The sequence below is a fragment of the Pristiophorus japonicus genome, chromosome 8 (genome assembly GCF_044704955.1).
Source record: "Pristiophorus japonicus isolate sPriJap1 chromosome 8, sPriJap1.hap1, whole genome shotgun sequence".
Taxonomy (NCBI): Eukaryota; Metazoa; Chordata; class Chondrichthyes; family Pristiophoridae; genus Pristiophorus; species Pristiophorus japonicus.
In genome coordinates this window covers 84,635,652-84,658,765 of record NC_091984.1, presented here as the reverse complement: position 1 = coordinate 84,658,765, position 23,114 = coordinate 84,635,652, and the positions used below count along the sequence as shown (strand labels likewise).

The window sequence follows — 23,114 nt, the reverse complement described above, 5'->3', positions numbered from 1 at the left end:
CACTCCCCAGCCATCATCTCAGGTTCAAGCAGACTATTTGAATCTCTCCTATTTGAACTTGAGCTGAGCTTCTGACACCATATTTTCTCCATCACAAAGGCTGCTTGCTTCCATCTCCGTAACCATTAGTGACCGTGGCTTGTGCCATCTCTTTGATGATTTGTGTTTTTATCCACTCGTCCTACTATCTCCTTCCTTTGGCTTGACATTCTTTTTTGCCCGATTACACTTCTATGAAGCACCTTGGGACATTTTTCTATGTTAAAGGCATGATATAAATGCAATTTGTTGTTGAGTCACATAATTCAGTTGTAGAGAATAATAAATATTAACACTCATTTTCTTCTGTCCATTTCTGCCAACCTACAATAACAGTTTTGTGTAAATGATTTGGGAGTTCTGGTCTGAAAAGGTTACTGAGCCCCGACGGTGTGAGGGAATTGAATTACTATGCAGTTGACGCAGAATTATTTTCTGGGTTTATGATCGCAATCCTAGAGGGGTTAGCTTGGATGCATAATAGATGGCCTTAGTAACTCCTTCAACCAGTACCCAGATGATATCATCACTCACTGTTGAAACAGAAAATAATCAAACAGTGACTGGACAAGTCAAAAGGATATTATATTTGTAATCCTTTATAATTGTTGATATTTTTAAAAAGGTAGTGATGTGTCTTTTTCAGTGCCTTAGTGGGCATTGCTCAGTGTATTCAATTCTACAGGCCAAGGAGGTCCTCTGTTCAGCTCCTGGTCTGTGCTAAGTTAACTGATGTTGGGCAGGTGTTCTAGAGATAAGAACATTCAGTAAGATCTGAACTTCTACATCAACTACACTTTTCCACCTTATCCCTTGATTCTCGTAGTACCCAAAAATCTAGCGACACTGCAGTTGGCCTGTGCACCTTCAGACTTAGGAGTGGAAAAATTTAGCAATCCTGCTTCTGTTGCTATCCAGTGACCCCTGCTGGCAAGTATGCATACATGGACACAGGACTAGGCTTAGCTATGATACTCTCATGATAATGAGACTTCTTTTTTAGATAGCGATTTAGTAAGTAGAAAGATAGTAAGAATAATGCACTCACAGAACCTTATTTTACAAAGCTGAAAATGAAATGAAATTTTAAAGATCTGAATGTCAAAATAAAGTTGAGGCAATGTAAACCAGAACAATTAAAAAAAAAAAAATTCAGCAATTCCCGGTGTTGACCGATGCAACTACAAAACAATCAGTATTGGCAATATCAAAACGAAAAATAATTGTTGAGAAAGCACAAGATCTGTCCAAAATAAGCAATAGTTGTAGTTTCTTGTACATACATCAGAAGCACTTGAAGAAAGGAGTAACCAAATGGGCTGGACTGAGTCAACATATCGGGCTGTTCCTGTGACCAAAGTGCAAAGTCTAACAATTGAAAGAGAACTCATTTCCGAGTGTCCTTACTAAGCTATGAACAATCTGTATATGTCAGAGTGATCTTGAGAGAAACTATTGTACTCTGTGTGAAAGGATGATTAGGCCTATCTCTCTAAAAAGAAAAAAAAATGCTTGCTATTTGTTCTGTGAGGGTCAAACTAAAAAGAGACGCTGTCCCCCCCCTTACAAAAACATGTACTACATGTACAGACAAGTTCCATTGTTGCAACAAAATGATTCACTATGATTATTTAACTGCACTTTCTTAACTCTGAGCTCTGCAGTAGTGGTAGTGTCGAACTTAAACATAAAACCAAATAACTTTTTTTCCTCTTTTCAATGTTCTCATCTGAAGGTGCTGATTCATGTTAAATGCAGCTGGTACCTCATCTAAGGGGATATTCTACATGTGTGACGCGGGGGGGGGGGGGGGGGCATCAGCAGACTATTGGAGGTGTCACAATACGACCTTTATTCAACATTCACATTTGTATCAGGGTTCATTTAATAACGAACTGGGCTAGTTTTATTTTCTCTAAGTCCAGGATCTCATTATTTCACATTGATTTTAGAATTGACCGAGTGAATAATTTAGAATGATGATCATGATTGAACTTCATTGCCTAATTCAATTCTATATGTTTTTTATACTGTGCTTGTTTCATTTAGGAATCGGGAAAATCAGTGGAGTTTGGTGTGTATTCATTGCTAATGATGCAACAGTCAAAGGAGGGACAGCTTACCCAGTTACAGTGAAGAAGCAGTTGAGAGCTCAGGACATTGCGATTCAAAACCGACTGCCTTGCATATACTTGGTGGACAGTGGGGGAGCATTTTTGCCACTTCAGGTACTAGCAAAGTTCTTCATGGATGGCACACAGTCAGGAGCCTTAACAAGGCAGTAACAAGATTAAGATGATATCTCATGCACTTACTGAAGTCACCAAAGACTTGTTACTTCTTTGTAACATACTCTGAATTTTTTTGTCTCTGGCTCCAGTCTCTTGCTTTAGGCCGCTGCACCACAGAGTGCTAGGATGTGGTACAGCATCCGCTAATCTCAAATGTGCCCCCTGGCCAGTTGTCAAGTGAAGGTCAGCCAATTCTCCACAGTTAACCGAGAGGGTGGGGGTATTAGCAAAAAAGTGAGTGCATTATACAGTGGAAAGACACCCTTGCAGAACTGATAGTTCCATTAAAACTACAGGTCATAAACTCTGAGTAGAGTACTTTCACTTGCTTTCTGGTTCAGAAGTAGCTCTGCTCCTATTGATATTCCCTTGCTTTCCTTCAACTGCAAGATGAGAAAAGAGAATGGTGCTGAATTCAGGCAACATCCCACAGCTGGGTGGAAGTCCAGAGACATTTAAGCAAGCCTGCTTAGGCCTACAGATGAATCAGACCACAAATAGCCTATGGGCTGCATTTCGGCTACCAATGTTCTGGAATGTGTTCTTTATAATGCATTGAGAGTGTGATAACATTTATTAGAACTGTGCATTCGAGCATAACATTGTACGGTACTTGTGTCTCTTTCAGGCAGAGATATTTCCTGACAAGAACCAAGGAGGTAGAATGTTCTACAATGAAGCAATGATGTCTGCAGTGGGCATCCCTCAGGTAACCCCTATCCTTCTATTCTGAAGGTGATGTCTCCTTGCTGATCTATCATTCGTGGATCGGTGCTCGATTCCTGGGTGGGGGAGCTTCCTTTGAGATCCGGAATCTGGGGCGGTTACTTAAAGATCAAGATCCCTCGAGATTAGAGGAGGGTTGGGGAGGCCCAAGCACTCCTTGAGGGGCCTGAGGTGAGAGAACTCCAGCTCCTGGCCCACAAGGAGTTCAAACAGAAGGACATTCCTTACACTTCAAGCCAGTTGGCTCCTCCTACCGTGGATCTGCTTTTAGGCAGCAAAATGTGCGCGAGTCCCCTGGCTTGACGTTAATATTACGATGATGTCATCAGGCCACTGCATTTGCAGATGGACTGAATTGCTGCTGTTAATATTACAATGGCCGGGAAAGTAGCGGGATCCTGATTTTCAAGAATTTAACCCCTCGCCTGACCCTTTCCTGCCCGACGGGGGCGGTGGGGGTGGGGGTTGGGGTACGAACATACGAACAATGACTGAACGATAAAGACCATCTGGTCCATCGAGCTTGTCCCACACAATTGCGATACCTTGTGTATCGCAACATATACATTCCACCCCACCCGAAACCATGTGATCGCCTGGGAGAGGCAAAAAAACAGATAAAAACCCAGGCCAATTTGGGAAAAAGAATCTGAGAAATTCCTCTCCAACCCAACTAGAGGTTCGAAACCAGTCCAAGAGATCACTCTGGCCATTAAATTCCCTGCAGTACCTACCTTCTGTAAGAAGTGATCGCTATCACAGAAACAAATCCAGCTTTTGCTTAAAAGAATTCAGTGAGTCTGCATCCACCACATGAAATGGCAGCTTGTTCCAGAGGTCTACTATTCTCTGGGAAAAGAACCACCTCCTGACGTCTAACCGAGATCTAGCCCTATGCAACTTAAATTTGGGACCCCTGGTCCTACCTAACCTGCTTAATTGAAATTAACTGTCAGCTGAAGCACTGTCTATTCCCCTCATTATTTTATAAACCTCAATCATATCCCCCCTAAGTCTACGTTGCTCTTAAGATATGGGGGTCAAAATTCAGATGCACCAGAAAGCTGGTGCACCTATGATTTTTAGGGTGGTACTTACCGCTGGAATTTCTGGTATGATATGTAGATCCATTTTCAGGACTTTGACATTTTTTCAAAGTCCTACAGGAAATGGATTATAATGCAGCGCAGGCCTTAGTCTCAAAGTCAGGCTGACTGGCTGAAAACGGTTCGGTCTGGGCCTCTGCCGCTATCAATCAGCGGTGGAGTCGTGGTGACATCAGAGCGCGTGCATGTGTTACCATGCTCTTTCCCCTCCGTTAAAGGGGAGAGATTCGATCATTTTTTATCTTTGGCCACTGGACCACGAGGGAGGGTTTCGGCCGGGCCAACAGCTTGGCACCCAAGCATGGGGCCAAACTGTCCGTTGGCGGCCCGGCTCAACTCTGGGGCAGTATTTTGCCAGACAATCGGCAAGTCGGCCAGCAAGAACTTTTTCATTGCGGCCGCAGCACTGGGCCCTCTCCTTTAAGGCCGGCTGCGCTGCTGGGCCGCACTCAGTATGGAGATGGTGCACCGACAGAAAAACCTGTCGGGGGCACCGCACGGCAGGGGATCGATCTATTCTGCTGAATATGGATAGGTAAGTATTTTTATTGTTTTAAATTGGCGGTGCAACCACTCGGGCGGGATGGGGTCCAGGCTAAAAAATCCCTGACTTGAATTTAGGTCGGATGTACCGTTGACCCCAAAGTGGCGGCCATTCAATTTTTAGGAATGGCCGCTGCAAACGGGCATTAACGAGTCTCCTTTAAGACCCTGAATTTCGGCCCCATAGAGTCCCAACTCTTTTAGCCTACCTTGATGGAAACATAGAAAATAGGTGCAGGAGCAGGCCATTCGGCCCTTTGAACAGGCACCACCATTCAATATGATCATGGCTGATCATGCAACTTCAGTACCCTACTCCTGCCTTCTCTCCATACCCCCTGATCCCTTTAGCCGTAATGGCTACACCTAACTCTTTTTTGAATATGTCCAACGAACTGAACTCACCAACGTTCTGTGGTAGAGAATTCCACGGTTCATCATTCTCTGGGTGAAAAGGTTTCTCCTCATCTCGGTCCTATATGGCTTACCCCTTATCCTTAAACTGTGACCCCTGGTTCTGGACTTCCCCAACATCGGGAACATTCTTCCTGCATCTAACCTGTCCAATCCCGACAGAATTTTATATGCTTCTATGAGATCCCCTCTCATTCTTCTAAATTCCAGTGAGTATAAGCCTAGTCGATCCAGTCTTTCTTTATATGTCAGTCCTGCCATCCTGGGAATCAGTCTGGTAAACCTTCGCTGCACTCCCTCAATAGCAAGAAACCAAGAACTGGCTCATGATGTCAGTTCCTCAGAACCCAAATGAAAACTACAGCGGGGAGGGGGAGGTGGTGGGAACCTAAAAGAACCACCACAAAAACATTCCCGAAACATTGCCCACGCCACCACAACACAAATCGCTAAAAAAAAATGAAAAGAAAAACACTCCCACTTACCTTAGGAGTCCATTACTCACCTCTTCATCATTAGGATGGTTGGACCGCCCTAATTTCCCAGGCTGTCATTGCAGAGAGCACTTCTGGATGGACAGGTCAGGCAGGAGTTCAAACTCGCGCCAGTGTCGCAACCAGGGGCGTTTCACACCAGCACAGCTCTTCCGGGCCGCTCCACGCCACCGCAGAACTGGGGATCGCTGCGGGCTGCAGAAGACCTCACCGCTGCCATTGCCGCCACTCCGCGGCAAAAGACAGAGCACACAAGACCGGAAAATCCAGCCCTATACCTCTAAATTCTCCACATAGCATAGGATTGCAATTCTAACAATTTGCTTTTAACACTCCTTACATTTACATAAAAGTAATGTAAAGGTCTCCCATCTAAAATCAAGGCTCTTATTGCAGTAAGTCTCTATGGGGGTGAAATTGGTCTTTGGCGGTAGCGCACCGCTGGCGATATCGAATCGCCAGCCAATATACATCCTGTCTGATTTTCTTTTCCACTGTCTTCAATGGAAAAGAAAATCAGGCGGGTTGCTAAACGCGCTGTCAAATCGCTGCTACCCACTTTGTGCTACCGCCAAAGACCAATTTCATCCGCTGTGCCATCAGGAAAAGGAAGAAAGAAAACATATTCAGAAAACGAGGAAATAAAAGGGGAAAAATTGAGAAGTTTTTATTTCCTGTATTAAGTATTCATTGAATGCACTGTAGAATCAGTGCTGTAATTTCAATGCCTCAATGTACCCTATAGGTGGCAGTTGTGTGTGGTTCATGCACAGCTGGTGGGGCATATATCCCAACAATGGCAGATGAAACAGTGATGGTGGACAGGATTGGGACAATATTCCTTGCTGGACCCCCCCTAGTTAAAGCAGCAACAGGGGAAGATGTTAGCCCTGAAGAACTGGGAGGTGCAACTCTGCATGCAAAGTAAGTACTGTATATGTATTGTATCATGATTGGATGGGAATAGTTCTAAATGGCACCAAAAATGAATAATTATTTAAGTTTTGGGTCGATGACTTTAATTGCTGATTCAAGTGTTCACTATACACTGGATTTCCAAATATTAATTTCTTGTCAAAATCATATTACAAAACTGCATACAGAGTGGTCATAATTTCCAAGGAAATTAATAGATAATTTTGTGGGGACCTGCAAGATTTCTCAGTTCAATCACCCTTGCAAAATAATGCCTTAATTTCAGTTTGCACTTTCCTGAGGGCACAAAGTAATATGGTGATACACCACACAGACCAGTAGTTCCCAGGTTCAACTCCTGATCAGACACTTACTGTCAAAGTTCACACATGAAGAACAGTCAACTGATACAAAGGGCCAGAGGGCCTTCCAGAGATGGGGTGAAGATTGAAATGAAAATGAACACATCTAGGAACATAAGAATTAGGAGCAGGAGTAGGCCATATGGCCCCTCAAGCCTGTCCCGCCATTCAATAAGATCATGGCTGATCTAGTTGTATCTTCTAAAATAAAAACCTATTGAAAAATATTACTCAGATTTACAAATAATTGGGAGCAACTACTGACCCAGTGGTAATGGTTTTAATAATGAAATCCTACAGTACTTTGCTTTGTGCACCACATTCACAGTCACAGAGAATGTCATTTGTGACTTAGGTTGAGGCCTTTTCGATGTTGGTGTTGGTGCTACGGCAGGGGCAAAAACTTGAATAGAGAAATTCAGACATGGGGTTGCAGCAAGATGACCGAAAATGCATTCAAGGACTTTGAAGTGGTTGGAGATGAGGTGGTAGTTTGTAAGGACAGAGGGGTCAATGGTGTTTTTCTTTTGATTAGGTGCAGATAAGGTGGCAGTTCTGACAGGAATGGGTTAGTACCTGAGGAGAGGGAACCTTTTAAAATGTCAGCTAGAATGAGAACCAGGATGGGAAGTTGGGCGATCAGCAGTTTAATGAGAATGGGGTCAAGGGAGCAGGGGCTGAGTTTCATGGATGAGATAAGCTCAGATGGGAGAGAAGCTAGAGAGATGCAGGTTCAGGGTGGTAGGAGGTGCCTGGGGGAGGTTTGGCTTGGTGGGCAAGGACAGAGTGGATGCGGCAGAGACCGCTGAACGGTTGGTTTCCGTATTAGTGCCAAAGAAGTCCATGAGCTCTTCGCAGTCGTTGGAGGTGAGGGTGAAAGGGGCAGGGGAGTGAGGTTTAAGGAGATGGTTTACAGTGGAGAAAAGAACCAGGGAGTGTTAACTGTCAATTTGACTGAGCCCGATCCTTTCCTGCTCTGAAGTCTGAACATGAGGAGGAACGCTGGCTGATTATTAAGGAGATAATTGATAAACGAATCAAACTTAAAAAAGGATAAAACCATGTTATGTCTCAAATAAAGCAATGTGACTGAGTACTGTAGACTTGAGTAAGTGTGACCTTAATCTCTCTATTCTGACTTCAGAGTGTTAGCACAGCATGGGAGGCCTGCTTATATGCAGTGCTCCCAAGGGATGCTGGGATCTCTTGGGACTCCAACAGATGCGCCCTCAGGTGGCGGTAGAATGCTGGTTGCAAGGTGTTGCATATATAACATCACTCTTCTCCCCCGGCCCCCCACCCAAAGTCAATAGTACGCTTATTTACAAGGTGAGACGATTGGGGCTTTCCGCTCCCTAGTCGATCGTCTTGGTACAAACACAGCTGCAGGTGAGTTGGTTGGGCCTTCGCTGGGCTGCTTCGCAGCTGGCCTTGCTGGGGATGATGGGTTCAGCTTCGTGGTCACCCATGATGCCGGTTGCCACTTGTGTGTGTGTCGGAGGGTCGAAGTTGGTGGTGCCCTCTTCAGGTTGCTCTTTGCTCTCTGTGAATCACAGTTTGGTTTGGACCAAATGCTTTCTGCAAGTTAGTCCATTTGCAAGTTTGACCTCAAACACCCTACTCCCTTCTTTGGCTACAACAGTGCTAGCAAGCCATTTGGGACCATGTCCATAGTTGAGTACAAATACAGGGTCATGGACTTCATTATCGCGTGACAAATTTGCGCGATCATGGTACATGCTTTGTTGATGCCGCCTGCCCTCGACATGATCATGAGATCAGGGTGGACTAGAGAGAGCCTTGTTTTGAGTGCCCTTTTCATGAGCAGTTCGGCAGGGGCAACCCCGGTGAGCGAGTGGGGTCTGGTGCAGTAGCTGAGCAGGATTCTGGACAGGCGGGTCTGCAGGGAGCCTTCTGACACGCGTTTCAAGTTTTGCTTGATGGCTTGGACTGCCCATTCTGCTTGGCTGTTAGATGCGGGCTTGAACGGGGCAGATGTGACGTGCTTGATCCCATTGCGGGTCATGAATTCCTTGAATTCAGCGCTGGTGAAGCACGGCCCATTGTCGCTGACAAGGACATCAGGCAGGCCATGCGTGGCAAACATGGCTTGTAGGTTTTCGATGGTGGCAGTGGACGTGCTTACAGACATTATTACACACTCAATCCATTTTGAATAAGCATCCACAACAACCAAAAACATTTTGCCTAGAAACGGGCCAGCGAAGTCAACGTGGATCCTAGACCACGGTTTGAAGGGCCATGACCACAAACTTAGCGGTGCCTCCCTGGGTGCATTGCTCAGTTGAGAGCAAGTGTTGCATTGGCGCATGCAAGACTCCAAATCTGAGTCAATGCCGGGCCACAACACATGGGATCTGGCTATAGCTTTCATCATTATTATGCCTGGGTGGGTACAGTGTTGGTCGCGTATGAACGTTTCCCTGCCTTTCTTAGGCAAAACCACACGATTACCTCACAAAAGACAGTCCGCCTGTATGGATATTTCATCTTTGCACCGCTGGAAACATAGAAACATAGATACATAGAAAATAGGTGCAGGATTAGGCCATCCGGCCCTTTGAGCCTGCACCACCATTCAATAAGATCATGGCTGATCATTCCTTCAGTATCCCGTTTCTCTCCGTATCCCGTTCCTGCTTTTTTTCCATACCCCTTGATCCCTTTAGCCGCAAGGGCCATATCTAACTCCCTCTTGAATATATCCAATGAACTGGCATCAACAACTCTCTGCGGTAGGGAATTCCACAGGTTAACAACTCTGAGTGAAGAAGTTTCTCCTCATCTCAGTCCTAAATGGCTTACCCCTTATCCTTAGACTATGTCCCCTTGTTCTGGACTTCCCCAACATCGGGAACATTCTTCCCACATCTAACCTGTCCAGTCCCGTCAGAATTTTATATGTTTCTATGAGATCCCCTCTCATCCTTCTAAACTCCAGTGAATACAGGCCCAGTCGATCCAGTCTCTCCTCCTATGTCAGTCCTGCCATCCCGGGAATCAGTCTGGTGAACTTTCGCTGCACTCCCTCAATAGCAAGAACGTACTTCCTCACATTAGGAGACCAAAACTGAACACAATATTCCAGGTGGGGCCTCACCAAGGCCCTGTGCAACTGCAGTAAGACTTCCCTGCTCTTATACTCAAATCCCCTTGCTGTGAAGGCCAACATACCATTTGCCGCCTTCACCACCTGCTGTACCTGCATGCCAACCTTCAATGACTGATGAACCATGACACCCAGGTCTTGCTGCACCTCCCCCTTTTCCTAATCTGCCGCAATTCAGATAATATTCTGCCTTCGTGTTTTTGCCCCCAAAGTGGATAACCTCACATTTATCCACATTATACTGCATCTGCCATGTATTTGCCCACTCACCTAACCTGTCCAAGTCACCTTGCAGCCTCTTAGCGTCCTCCTCACACCGCCACCCAGTTTAGTGTCATCTGCAAACTTGGAGATATTATACTCAATTCCATCATCTAAATCATTAATGTATATTATAAAGAGCTGGGATCCCAGCACTGAGCCCTGCGGCATTCTACTAGTCACTGCCTGCCATTCTGAAAAGGACCTGTTAATTCTGACTCTCTGCTTCCTGTCTGCAAACCAGTTCTCTATCCACGTCAGTACATTACCCGCAATACAATGTGCTTTGATTTTGCACACCTATCTCTTGTGTGGGACCTTGTCAAAAGCTTTTTGAAAGTCCAAATACACCACATCCACTGGTTCTCCCCTGTCCACTCTACTAGTTATATCCTCAAAAAATTCCATAAGATTTGTCAAGCATGATTTCCCCTTCATAAGTCCATGCTGACTTGGACCAATCCTATCACTGCTTTCCAGATGTGCTGCTATTTCATCCTTAATGATTGATTCCAGCATTTTCCCCACTACTGATGTCAGGCTAACCGGTCTATAATTACCTGTTTTCTCTCTCCCTCCTTTTTAAAAAAATGTGGTGTTACATTAGCAACCTTCCAATACATAGGAACTGATCCAGAGTCGATAGACTGTTGGAAAATTATCACCAATTCATCCACTATTTCAAGGGCCACTTCCTTAAGTACTCTGGGATGTAGACTATCAGGCCCTGGGGATTTATCGGCCTTCAATCCCGTCAATTTCCCTCGCACAATTTTCCGCCTAATAAGGATATCCTTTAGTTCCTCCTTTTCACTAGACCTTCGGTCCCCTAGTACATCCGGAAGGTTATTTGTGTCTTCCTTTGTGAAAACAGAACCAAAGTACTTATTCAGTTGGTCTGCCATTTCTTTGTTCCCCATTATAAATTCACCCGAATCCGACTGCAAGGGACTTACGTTTGTCTTCACTAATCTTTTTCTCTTCACATATCTATAGAAGCTTTTGCAGTCATTTTTTGTGTTTCCGGCAAGCTTCCTCTCGTACTTTATTTTCCTCCTCTTACTTTGTCCTCCTCTGCTGAATTCTAAATTTCTCCCAGTCCGCCGGCTTGCTACTTTTTCTGGCTAATTTGTATGCCTCGTCCTTGGATTTAACACTATCCTTAATTTCCCTTGTTAGCCACGGTTGAGCCACCTTCCCCATTTTATTTTTACTCCAATCAGGGATGTACAATTGTTGAAGTTCGTCCATGTGATCTTTAAAGGTTTGCCATTGCCTATCCACCATCAACCCTTTAAGTATCATTTGCCAGTCTAATCTAGCTAATTCGCGCCTCATACCATCAAAGTTACCTTTCCTTAAGTTCAGGACCCTAGCTTCTGAATTAACTTTGTCACTCTCCATCTTAATAAAGAATTCTGCCATATTATGGTCACTCTTCCCCAAGGGGCCTCGCACAACAAGATTGCTAATTAGTCCCTTCTCATTACACATCACCCAGTCTAGGATGGCCAGCTCTCTGGTTGGTTCCTCGATATATTGGTCTAGAAAACCAGCTCTAATACAGAAATCCTCCTCCACCGCATTGCTACCAGTTAGGTTAGCCCAATCAATATGTAGATTAAAGTCGCCCATGATTACTGCTGTACCTTTATTGCACACCTCCCTCATTTCCTTATTTCTTGTTTGATGCTGTCCCCAACCTCACTACTACTATTTGGTGTCCTGTACATAACTCCCACTAGCGTTTTCTGTGCTTTGGTATTCCATATCTCCACCCATACCGATTCCACATCATCCAAGCTAATGTCCTTCCTTACAATTGCATTAATTTCCTCTTTAACCAGCAACGCCACCCCGCCTCCTTTTTTTTTCTGTCTATCCTTCCTAAATGCTGAATACCCTTGGATGTTGAGTTCCCAGCCTTGGTCACCCTGGAGCCATGTCTCCATGATGCCAATCACATTGTATCCATTAACTGCTATCTGCGCAGTTAATTCGTTCACCTTATTCCAAAAAGTTCTTGCATTGAGACACAGAGCCTTCAGACATGTCTTTTTAACACAGTTTGACCCTTTAGAATTCTGCTGTAAAGTGGCCCTTTTTGTTTTTTGCCTTAGGTTTCTCTGTCCTCCACTTTTACTATTCTCCTTTCTATCTTTTGCTTCTGTCTCCATTTTATTCCCCTCTGTCTCTCTGCATAGGTTCCCATCCCCCTGCCATATTAATTTAACTCCTCCCAAACAGCACTAGCAAACACTCCCCCTTGGACATTGGTTCCGGTCCTGCCCAGGTGCAGACCGCCCGGTTTGTACTGGTTCCACCTCCCCCAGAACCAGTTCCAATGTCCCAGGAATTCCTCCCTTCTGCACCACTGCTCAAGCCACGTATTCATCTGAGCTATCTCACGATTCCTACTCTGACTAGCATGTGGCACTGGTAGCAATGCTGAGATTACTATTTTTGAGGTCCTACTTTTTAATTTAACTCCGAGCTCCCTAAATTCGTCTCGTAGGACCTCATCCCGTTGTTTACCTATATCGTTGGTACCTATATGTACCACGACAGCTGGCTGTTCACCCTCCCTTTTTGGAATATCTTGCACCCGCTCCGAGACATCCTTGACCCTTGCACCAGGGAGGCAACATACCATCCTGGAGTCTCGGTTGCGGTCGCAGAAACGTCTCTATTCCCCTTACAATTGAATCCCCTATCACTTGATCTCTTCATGCTGGGACGCTGGACCAGCTCCCATGGAGGACACCGTTTTTTACAAGGGACAGTAAAGTCTGGTCCAGGTCCTGATCTGGCGGGCCGAAACGGGTGACTCTTCGTTTTCAAATGCATCCATCACCAAAAGCAAGTCTGCAGGCTGTGCCATTTCCACCCCAGTGGTGGACAATGGTAGCCAACTGAGAGCATCAGCGCAGTTCTCTGCCTGGCCTGTGGCAAATTACACAGTTATATGCAGACAGTGTGTGCGCCCATCTTTGGATGCGAGCAGAGGCATTGGTATTAATACCTTTGCTCTCTGAGAATAGCGACGTGAGCGGATTATGGTCAGTTTCTAACTCAAACTTAAGCCCAAACAGATACTGGTGCATTTTTTTCACCTCGTAAACACATGCTAGAGCTTTTTCAATCATGCTGTAGGCCCTTTCGGCCTTGGACAAACTCCTGGATGCATAAGCGACCGGTTGCAAAGTTCCCGATTCTTTTGCTTGTTGTAACACACACCCGACCCCGTACGAAGACGCATCGCAAGCTAGCACTAAACGTTTACATGTGTCATACAGAACAAGCAGTTTGTTGGAGCATAACAGATTTCTGTCTTTCTCAAAAGCAGTCTCGTGATTTCCCCCATACCCAGTCATCTCCCTTGCGTAGCAACACATGTAGAGGTTCTAGCAAGGTGCTTAACCTAGGTAGGAAATTACCAAAATAATTAAGGAGTCCCAGGAATGACCGCAGCTCCGTCACGTTCTATGATCTCGGCGTGCTCTTGATGGCCTCTGTCTTGGCGTCAGTGGGTCTGATGCCGTCTGCCGCAATTCTTCTCCGTAAGAACTCGACCTCTGGCGCCAGGAAAACACACTTCGAGCATTTCAACATGAGTTCCACACGATCGAGCCAACTTAGAACCTCTTCCAGGTTCTGCAAGTGTTCAATGGTGTCCCAACCTGTGATCAATATGTCATTCTGGAAAACCACGGTACGCGGAACCGACTTTAGCAGACTCTCCATGTTCCTTTGAAAAATAGCAGCGGCCGATCAAATCCCAAACGGGCATCTATTGTAGATGAACAGACCTTTGTGTGTGTTGATGCAGGTGAGGCCTTTCGAAGATTCTGCCAGCTCCTGCGTCATGTAGGCTGAGGTCAGGCCCAACTTGGTGAACGTCTTTCCTCCAGCCAGGGTCACAAATAGGTCGTCTGCCTTGGGTAGCGTGTACTGGTCCTGCAGCGAAAAACGGTTAATCGTTACTTTATAGTCCCCACAAATTCTGACCGTGCAATCGCCCTTGAGAACCGGAACAATAGGACTGGCCCACTTGTTGAACTCAACCGGCGCGATGATGCTCTGTCGTTGCAGCCTGTCCAGCTCGATCTCCACTTTCTCTCGCATCATGTATGACACTGCACGTGCTTTGTGGGAGATGGGTCGTGTACAGGGAACCAAGTGGATCTGCACCTTCGCCCCAGATGCCTGGCTCAAACAACGACGGGAACTTACTCAAAACCTGGGCACGTGAGGCGGCATCGACGGACGAAAGGGCTCGGATGTCGTCCCAGTTCCAGCGGATTTTTCCCAGCCAGCTTCTGCCAAACAGTGTGGGGCCATCTCCTGGTACAATCCATAGTGGTAGTTCGTGCACCGCTCCATCATAGGAGACTTTTACTGCTGCACTGCCAATTACAGGGATCAGCTCTTTAGTTAAAGTTCTCAGCTTGGTATGAATAAGGCTCAGCTTGGGCCTTTGTGTCTTGTTGCACCACAGCCTCTCGAAGACCTTTTTGCTCATGATCGACTGACCCGTGTCCAATTACATGGATACTGGCATTCCGTTCAGTTCAACTTTTAACATGATCAGTGGACATTTCATGGTGAAGGTGTGTACCCCGTACACTTCTGCCTCCTCGGTTCGAGGCTCTAGTTCAGTTTGATCTGCCATGGATCGGTCTTCCTCTGCAACGTGGTGGTTTGCAGGGTTGGCAGTTCATCTGCACATTCGCTGGAGATGTCCCATTGTTCCACAACCTTTGCCCTTTGCATGCATAGTGTTTGAAACGGCATTGATGGGCTCGATGATCACCTCCGCAGCGCCAACAAGGTGTTGATTGCCTCGCATTCACACTTGATGGCGGACTCTGAGTCATCTGGGGTCGTGCAGCTGCAGGTGTGTACGTTCTGCCATATGCATTCCTGCCTGAAAACAACATTACTTTGTGTACAGTACTTGTTGATGCATCTTTATGCTGCAAAATGTGTTTGGTGTTATCGCTGGTGGACATAAATGCCTGGGCTATCATTATGGCTTTGCTCAGGTTAGGTGTTTCAACAGTCAATAGTTTGCGAAGGATAACCCCATGGCCAGTGCCAAGCACAAAAAAGTCTCTTTGCATTTTCTCCAGGAATCCATCGAATTCAGAATGTCCTTAGTTCGGCGATGTAGCTCGCCACTTCCTGGCCTTCAGATAGTTGACATGTATAAAATCGATACCTTGCCATCAGAACACTCTCCTTCGGATTTAGCTGCTCCCGGACCAGGATACACAGTTCTTCATACGATTTGGTTGTTGGTTTCACTGGAGCCAGAAGATTCTTCATGTGGCCATAGTTTGTTGCCCCGCAGACGGTGAGGAGGATCGCCCTTCATTTGGCAGCGTTTTCATTCCCTTCCAGTTCATTGACCACGAAGTATTGGTCGAGTCTCTCCACGAAGGCTTCCCAATCATCACCTTCTGAGAATTTCTCCAGGATACCAACAGTTCTCTGCATTTTTGCGTGATGGTTCGTTATCTATTACTCGTCGCCTGTTATGTCTCAAATAAAGCAATGTGACTGAGAACTGTAGACTTGAGTAAGTGTGACCTTAGTCTCTTTATTCTGACTTCAGAGTGCTGGCACAGCATGGGAGGCCTGCTTATATGCAGTGCTCCCAAGAGATGCTGGGATCCCTTGGGAATCTAACAGATGTGCCCTCGGGTGGCGGTAGAATGCTGGTTGCAAGGTATTGCATACATTACAAACCCCATATCCGGATAGATTGCATCCGTGCATATTATAAGATGTTATAGAAGAAATAGCAGAGGCACTATTACATATAGATGTACAGATATAGAAATTCATTAGAAAAGAAAATAATGCCAGAGGATTGGCGGACAGCTAATGTGATTCCTATATTTAAAAAGGGAGATAGAACAAGTTTAGTGAACTACAGACCATTTCGCTTAAGGTCAGTAGTAGGAAAGATAATGGAATCCTTATTCAAAGATGCAATATAAAACATCTAGAAACTGAAAATATAATAAAGAATCATCAGCACATATTTCAAGAGGGATGGTCATGTTTGACCAACCTTACTGACTTGTTTGAAGAAGTAACAGAAAGAGTAGACAAGGGTAATACAGTAGACGGAATATATTTGGATTATCAAAAGGTCTTTGATAAGGTACCGCAAAGTAGACTAAGGTCAGAACATATGGAGTCGGGACAAGTAGCAGAATGGATAGCATTTAAGAGGAGCGAGAAAGGAATAAAAGGATATGTTGATTGGGTTAGATGAAGACGGGTGAGAGGATTAACAGTGGCATGGACCTATTGGGCCAAATAGCCTGTTTCTGTGCTGTAAATACTGTGTACTCATACTATGTAATTATTTCTTGAACATCCCATATCCCATTGGTTCAAGGCCATTTGCAAGCATGCAAAGCATTGCTTTTACCCACTGAGCCATCAGGAAGTTTTCTCTGTTCTTTATTTAAACCTTTTATATAATTATGATTTTCACAAGTGTGCAATATGGAATAAATGGAGTGGGGTGTCAGGTAAGTGGCTTATAATCTCTTTCATAACTGTTTTTGAGCTCATCAATGTAGAGGTCAGGGTGAAATTGTGTTTTGACTTACAAAATGGAGATTGTTTTGTGTCATGGTGGAGAAGTTTATTTTACAATCTATTCCCCCCTCTTTCCCCCCCCCCCCCCCGTGCCTGCCACATGCTTTCTGGTGCAAGTATTTCAGATGCAAGTACTTTTTCCTCTTTCTCCCCCCCCCCCCCCCCCCCTGCTTTTAAATAGCATATTGTACAAATGGTAATTTTTCTGTTTTTCAGGGTGAGCGGATGCATTGATCATTTTGCAGCCACAGAAGAAGAAGCGTATGTATGTGTCAGGAATATCATAGCCACTTTAAATCTTGAGCTTCCACCAAACAAGACGACTGACTATGAAGAGCCTCTCTACACAACTGAAGAACTGAATGGTCTGGCCCCAAGGGATTATGCACATACCTTAAATATCAAACTGGTTAGTTTTTAAATACCTGTAACCTCCAACTGCTCAGGCACATAAATCTGCGACGCTCTAGTGGAGGAGGGGGGAGTGTCTTCCCTTGTTGCCATAGATACTGCACTACATGATGTGTACTGAGACATAAGCACCAGAGGGTGGCAGGTTCAGTCTCTGGTCTGTGCTGAGTGAGTTGAACTAGGCTGAATTAGCAATTTGAACACTTCAATTGGCATAAATGCCCTGGACTAGAAAGTGGTAAAATCGGCATGAGTTCCTGCTCCTGGTTAGTATGTAGGGACCCTCTGTGGAAAAGTTTGTGCGTAGCTGGCAGTTGAGAACAGAAATAGGCATGGTAGTGATGCTCTCTGCAGTTGAATCGACTGTTGACATAATTGTTGCTGCAACTTCAGCATGAGCTGCAGAAACCCCAGAAAAATAGCAGAATGATGGGAGAACTCCTGTGGAAGTTCATCCCCTTGATGTCTACGACTCAAAGGCTGCCAGTGTCTATAAAACAGTAAATTAGCACGAATCACCAACTTTAGGAGGGGAGGGGAGGGGAGGAGATAATGGGGCCAAAATTGCCTCTTTTTTTTAACTGGGTGGTAAGGCCTTTCCACCCGGGGGCAGGCGGAGGGTGCGACACATCCACAATTGCCCCGCCCAGTGCTCCAACCCCATGTCGGCCGTGTGCCGACCCCTTACCGCCCGGCGGGGGAAATTTCCCCACGGGAGCACGGCCGCCGCCGGTTGGTGCCACTGACGGTTTCAAGAGGCAGGAAGCTACCAGTGGATGGGCGGTGCAGCTGCCCTTGAAGGGGAGGGCGCACCTCCGTGGCTGCCATTTTCTTTTAATTGTCGGCCAACATTGCAGCCAACAGGCAGCCCCATACCCCCTCTTGGTACTGAGAATAAGGCAGATTGCAACTGTTTTAAATGTGCAGAGCTGACAAAAAATAAGTATGTATTGGCTGGTGAGGTATGCGGGGAGTGTGGAGCATTGGGTTAAATTGGTACAGGAACATCTAGAAGGGGAACAGCTAGTTTTAGAGTCATTGTTTACAAATTGAAAGTAATGTAGGGAAATATTTACAAAAGCAAATAGAATGCTTGGTATGTAAATTTGCCTATATAAATTACTGCAAGTTTTTAAAAAAAAATGTGCAAAATACTTTTGAAATATTTTGATACATAATGGGTCTACTAGATAAATCCAAGGGTCTTACATAGTTAGAACAAGAGAAGGAGGGTGACCAATCTGCATCCCCGAGCCCTAGCAATCTGAACCGCAAAGTTGAGTAAACCCAGAACAAACAAGTATCTTACCTAAGTGCTCATTCTTAATATGCGAGCCGAGAAATTGAGTTTTGGCAGGCTTTTTGACCAAGGAAGTCATTTCCTCGTCCTCATTTAACATCTACACACATACACACACTTTATCCAGCAGGGGTCAGTGATTTCTGTTTTTGGAACAGGAGAAGGGTATTGAGGACATTAAGTTCATCCCTTTTCATCCCTCAGAACAGTTTTATTGTGTGGCAAAAAGGCTTCACATTTGCTTTCCTGTAATAAACAGTATTATGCTGTCACTAAAGTAAATGGTGCCATCAGGTACCTACTCTTAATATTTTTTACATGGTATTTATAAAATATATTTTCCTTCCTCTTTAACAGATCGTTAATTTTCTATGAAGGTACAGATTTTTTTTTGTTACCCAGCTTCATAGACAGATAGGAAGCCGTAGGAGATGTTTGCAATCAGCTGCAGTCACACTAGAGTCACGAGCCTGTCATCGTTCCATTTTATTTCTGTATATATCTGGAGTGGTTATTGTGCAATGGAGTTTAGTTTTCCTTTGTATTGCACCTGCACATATCATACTATAGTTGAGATGGCAAGTGGCTAATCTGTTCCCTGGTCTGTGCCACTGAGAGATCTATAAGAGGATTACTAGGTGTTATGAATGGAGTTTTGCTGCAGTGATTGTATATCATATATTGCAGAGCAGTAAGCATTAGCTGTCCAGCATGATTTGGGGCATCCCTTTTGCCATTTAATCATGAAAAATGATACAGTTAAAGACCAAATTGGTGTGTGCTGGTTATTACACTTGATGAGACATTTTCTTCAATTCTATTTGTAAATGTTTTTTTTTTTCATATTCTTTTTCACTGGCACTCCAGAATGATTAGAGAATCATAGGCAGAGTGTTTCTATGGTTAAAGAAATCACTCACTAGCATTATCCATACTTATCCCCATAAACCTTCAGTCCGATTCCTAACTATTTTCAGAATTAGTTCATCAACATATTTTTGCTGGGTGTCTGCTCCATTATTCTTGGGAGGGGTGGGCGGGGGCGGTGGATGTCGGTAACGGTGGATTTCTTTGTCGTGTCAAATTATTCTTGTTCATTGTGTACCCGTGTACTTAGTTTTGCACTTTGAATGGTAGTGGATTAGATTATGTGTCTCAGTTGTTTTCCCTTCCAATTCTCTCTGGTCTTCAAGACAATCAATCATGCTGTGATATGGTTCCACAGGCACCCACTGCCCTCTCGTGCCCCATATAAATGGCCGTTTTTCATATGTGAATCCAAATGGTGAATGTTGGTGGGTTATTTGGAGTAGGATATCACAACCAAATTCAATCCTGTGTACATATATACCAAAGGTCACCGGCTAATGATCAGGAACAGAACTCAACAGTTGCCTTATAGAGATCAGCTAACTGCACAGCCCACAGATTGAACCTGGGACTTTTCTCAGGAACAGGCTGGACAGTGAATTTACCTACTAAACCATTCTGAGAAGCACATGTTGCAATATTCTGCTCAAGAGGCACACTCTGAAATGGTTGGCAACAGTTTTAAGTTATTCTGTGCTGGTGTTCTAGTGTACCAGAACTAAGTAGGTAATCTGAGTATTAAGCCTTGAAGCAGTATGACCATTCTGTTTTTTATTCAGGGATTTAAAAAAATGATCTTGACAAATGTTGAAACTTTGCTAATTAAGTATTATCTCCATTTTTGATTTGCCTCCTGCATCTTAAAGATAATGAATACAATAAAATAGCCATCGTGTGTCTTTGAAAAATTAAACATTTCATCTTAAAGGTATTTGATATTTTACAGGTTCTGAGTCGTTTGACCGATGGAAGTAGGTTCTTGGAGTTCAAAGCTTTATATGGAACCACACTGGTAACTGGCTTTGCTCAGATTAAAGGGTGAGAAATAATAGATTTATTCTTTAAGTTCTGCACATTATTTAAAATCAGTTTACTTCTATATTATTCAATGGTATTGAAACTTGATAAAACTGATTATTTTGTATTGCTGTTTCCAATTATTTTATTAACAATAATTGTTTTTTTTTTGGAAATGCATTACCCCTTGCACTGAGCCACACAGTGGTTCAAGAAGGCGACTTACCACCACCTTCTCAAGGGCGATTAGGGATGGGCAATAAATGCTGGGCTTGCCAGCGACGCCCACATCCCAGGAGCAAAAAAAACGCAGACCAGGAAGGTATGAGGTTTGATCCGAGGTGCCAGCTTAGTTAGGTAATGTCAGCCTGGGAAGTATTTAGGGTTGGTACAGTTGACCTCAGCAACCACTGGGCTACAGATGAGGAGGGAAGAATGTTCACGATGTTGGGGAAGTCCAGAACCAGGGGACACGGTCTAAGGATAAGTGGTAAGCCATTTAGGACTGAGATGAGGAGAAACTTCTTCACTCACAGTTGTTAACCTGTGGAATTCCCGACCGCAGAAAGTTGTTGATGCCAGTTCGTTGGATATATTCAAGAGGGAGTTAGATGTGGCCCTTACAGCTAAAGGGATCAAGGGGTATAGAGAGAAAACAGGAAAGGGGTACTGAGGTGACTGATCAGCCATGATCATATTGAATGGTGGTGCAGGCTCGAAGGGAGTTGGAGCTGAGGGTGGATTCACTCTGGAGCATCCACGATGCTGAGAATGACGTGAGTATCACGTGTAGCGAGTTGGTCGTACCGCAGGGAAAGGGTCCACAGCCAGATAGGGAATGGAAGACCAACAGGAAGAGCAGTGCAAGGAAGGTAGTGCAGGAGTCCCCTGTGGTCAACCCCCTGCAAAACAGATACACTGCTTTGGGTACTGTTGAGGGGGATGACTCATCAGGGGAGGGCAGCAGCAGCCAAGTTCATGGCACCATGGCTGGCTCTGCTGCACAGGAGGGCAGGAAAAAGAGTGGGAGAGCAATAGTGATTGGGGATTCAATGGTGAGGGGAATAGATAGGCGTTTCTGCGGCCGCAACCGAGACTCCAGGATGGTATGTTGCCTCCCTGGTGCAAGGGTCAAGGATGTCTTGGAGCGGGTGCAGGACATTCTAAAAAGGGAGGGAGAACAGCCAGTTGTCGTCGTGCACATTGGTACCAACGACATAGGTAAAAAAAGGGATGAGGTCCTACGAAACGAATTTAAGGAGCTAGGAGCTAAATTAAAAAGTAGGACCTCAAAAGTAGTAATCTCGGGATTGCTACCAGTGCCACGTGATAGTCAGAGTAGGAATCGCAGGATAGTGCAGATGAATACGTGGCTTGAGCAGTGGTGCAACAGGGAGGGATTCAAATTCCTGGGGCATTGGAACCGGTTCTGGGGGAGGTGGGACCAGTACAAACCGGACGGTCTGCACCTGGGCAGGACCGGAACCAATGTCCTAGGGGGAGTGTTTGCTAGTGCTGTTGGAGAGGATTTAAACTGATATGGCAGGGGGATGGGAACCAATGCAGGGAGACAGAGGGAAACAAAAAGGAGGCAAAAGCAAAAGACAGAAAGGAGATGAGGAAAAGTGGAGGGCAGAGAAACCCAAGGCAAAGAACAAAAAGGGCCACTGTACAGCAAAATTCTAAAAGGACGAAGGGTGTTAAAAGAACAAGCCTGAAGGCTTTGTGTCTTAATGCAAGGAGTATCCGCAATAAAGTGGATGAATTAACTGTGCAAATAGATGTTAACAAATATGATGTGATTGGGATTACGGAGATGTGGCTCCAGGATGATCAGGGCTGGGAACTCAACATCCAGGGGTATTCAACATTCAGGAAAGATAGAATAAAAGGAAAAGGAGGTGGGGTAGCATTGCTGGTTAAGGAGCAAATTAAGGCAATAGTTCGGAAGGACATTAGCTTGGATGATGTGGAATCTATATGGGTAGAGCTGCAGAATACCAAAGGACAAAAAACGTTAGTGGGAGTTGTGTACAGACCTCCAAACAGTAGTAGTGATGTTGGGGAGGGCATCAAACATGAAATTAGGGGTGCATGCAATAAAGGTGCAGCAGTTATAATGGGTGACTTTAATATGCATATAGATTGGGCTAACCAAACTGGAAGCAATACGGTAGAGGAGGATTTCCTGGAGTGCATAAGGGATGGTTTTTTAGACCAATATGTCGAGGAACCAACTAGGGGGGAGGCCATCTTAGACTGGGTGTTGTGTAATGAGAGTGGATTAATTAGCAATCTCGTTGTGCGAGGCCCCTTGGGGAAGAGTGACCATAATATGGTGGAATTCTGCATTAGGATGGAGAATGAAACAGTTAATTCAGAGACCATGGTCCAGAACTTAAAGAAGGGTAACTTTGAAGGTATGAGGCGTGAATTGGCAAGGATAGATTGGCGAATGATACTGAAGGGGTTGACTGTGGATGGGCAATGGCAGACATTTAGAGACCGCATGGATGAACTACAACAATTGTACATTCCTGTCTGTCGTAAAAATAAAAAAGGGAAGGTGGCTCAACCGTGGCTATCAAGGGAAATCAGGGATAGCATTAAAGCCAAG

The 23,114-nt window shown here is 44.9% G+C and overlaps 1 protein-coding gene across 1 annotated transcript in view; it reads left to right on the top strand.

Annotated features, from left to right (window-relative positions):
* Nucleotides 1-23,114, top strand: part of LOC139268604 (biotin-dependent 3-methylcrotonyl-coenzyme A carboxylase beta1 subunit) — a 91,030-nt gene that overhangs the window by 26,513 nt on the left and 41,403 nt on the right. Inside the window, exons 4-8 of the mRNA XM_070886990.1 lie at nucleotides 2,089-2,267; nucleotides 2,959-3,039; nucleotides 6,359-6,537; nucleotides 17,116-17,308; nucleotides 20,427-20,518. Of these exons, the coding sequence (XP_070743091.1) occupies nucleotides 2,089-2,267; nucleotides 2,959-3,039; nucleotides 6,359-6,537; nucleotides 17,116-17,308; nucleotides 20,427-20,518 (724 nt within the window). The remainder of the gene's footprint in view (nucleotides 1-2,088; nucleotides 2,268-2,958; nucleotides 3,040-6,358; nucleotides 6,538-17,115; nucleotides 17,309-20,426; nucleotides 20,519-23,114) is intronic.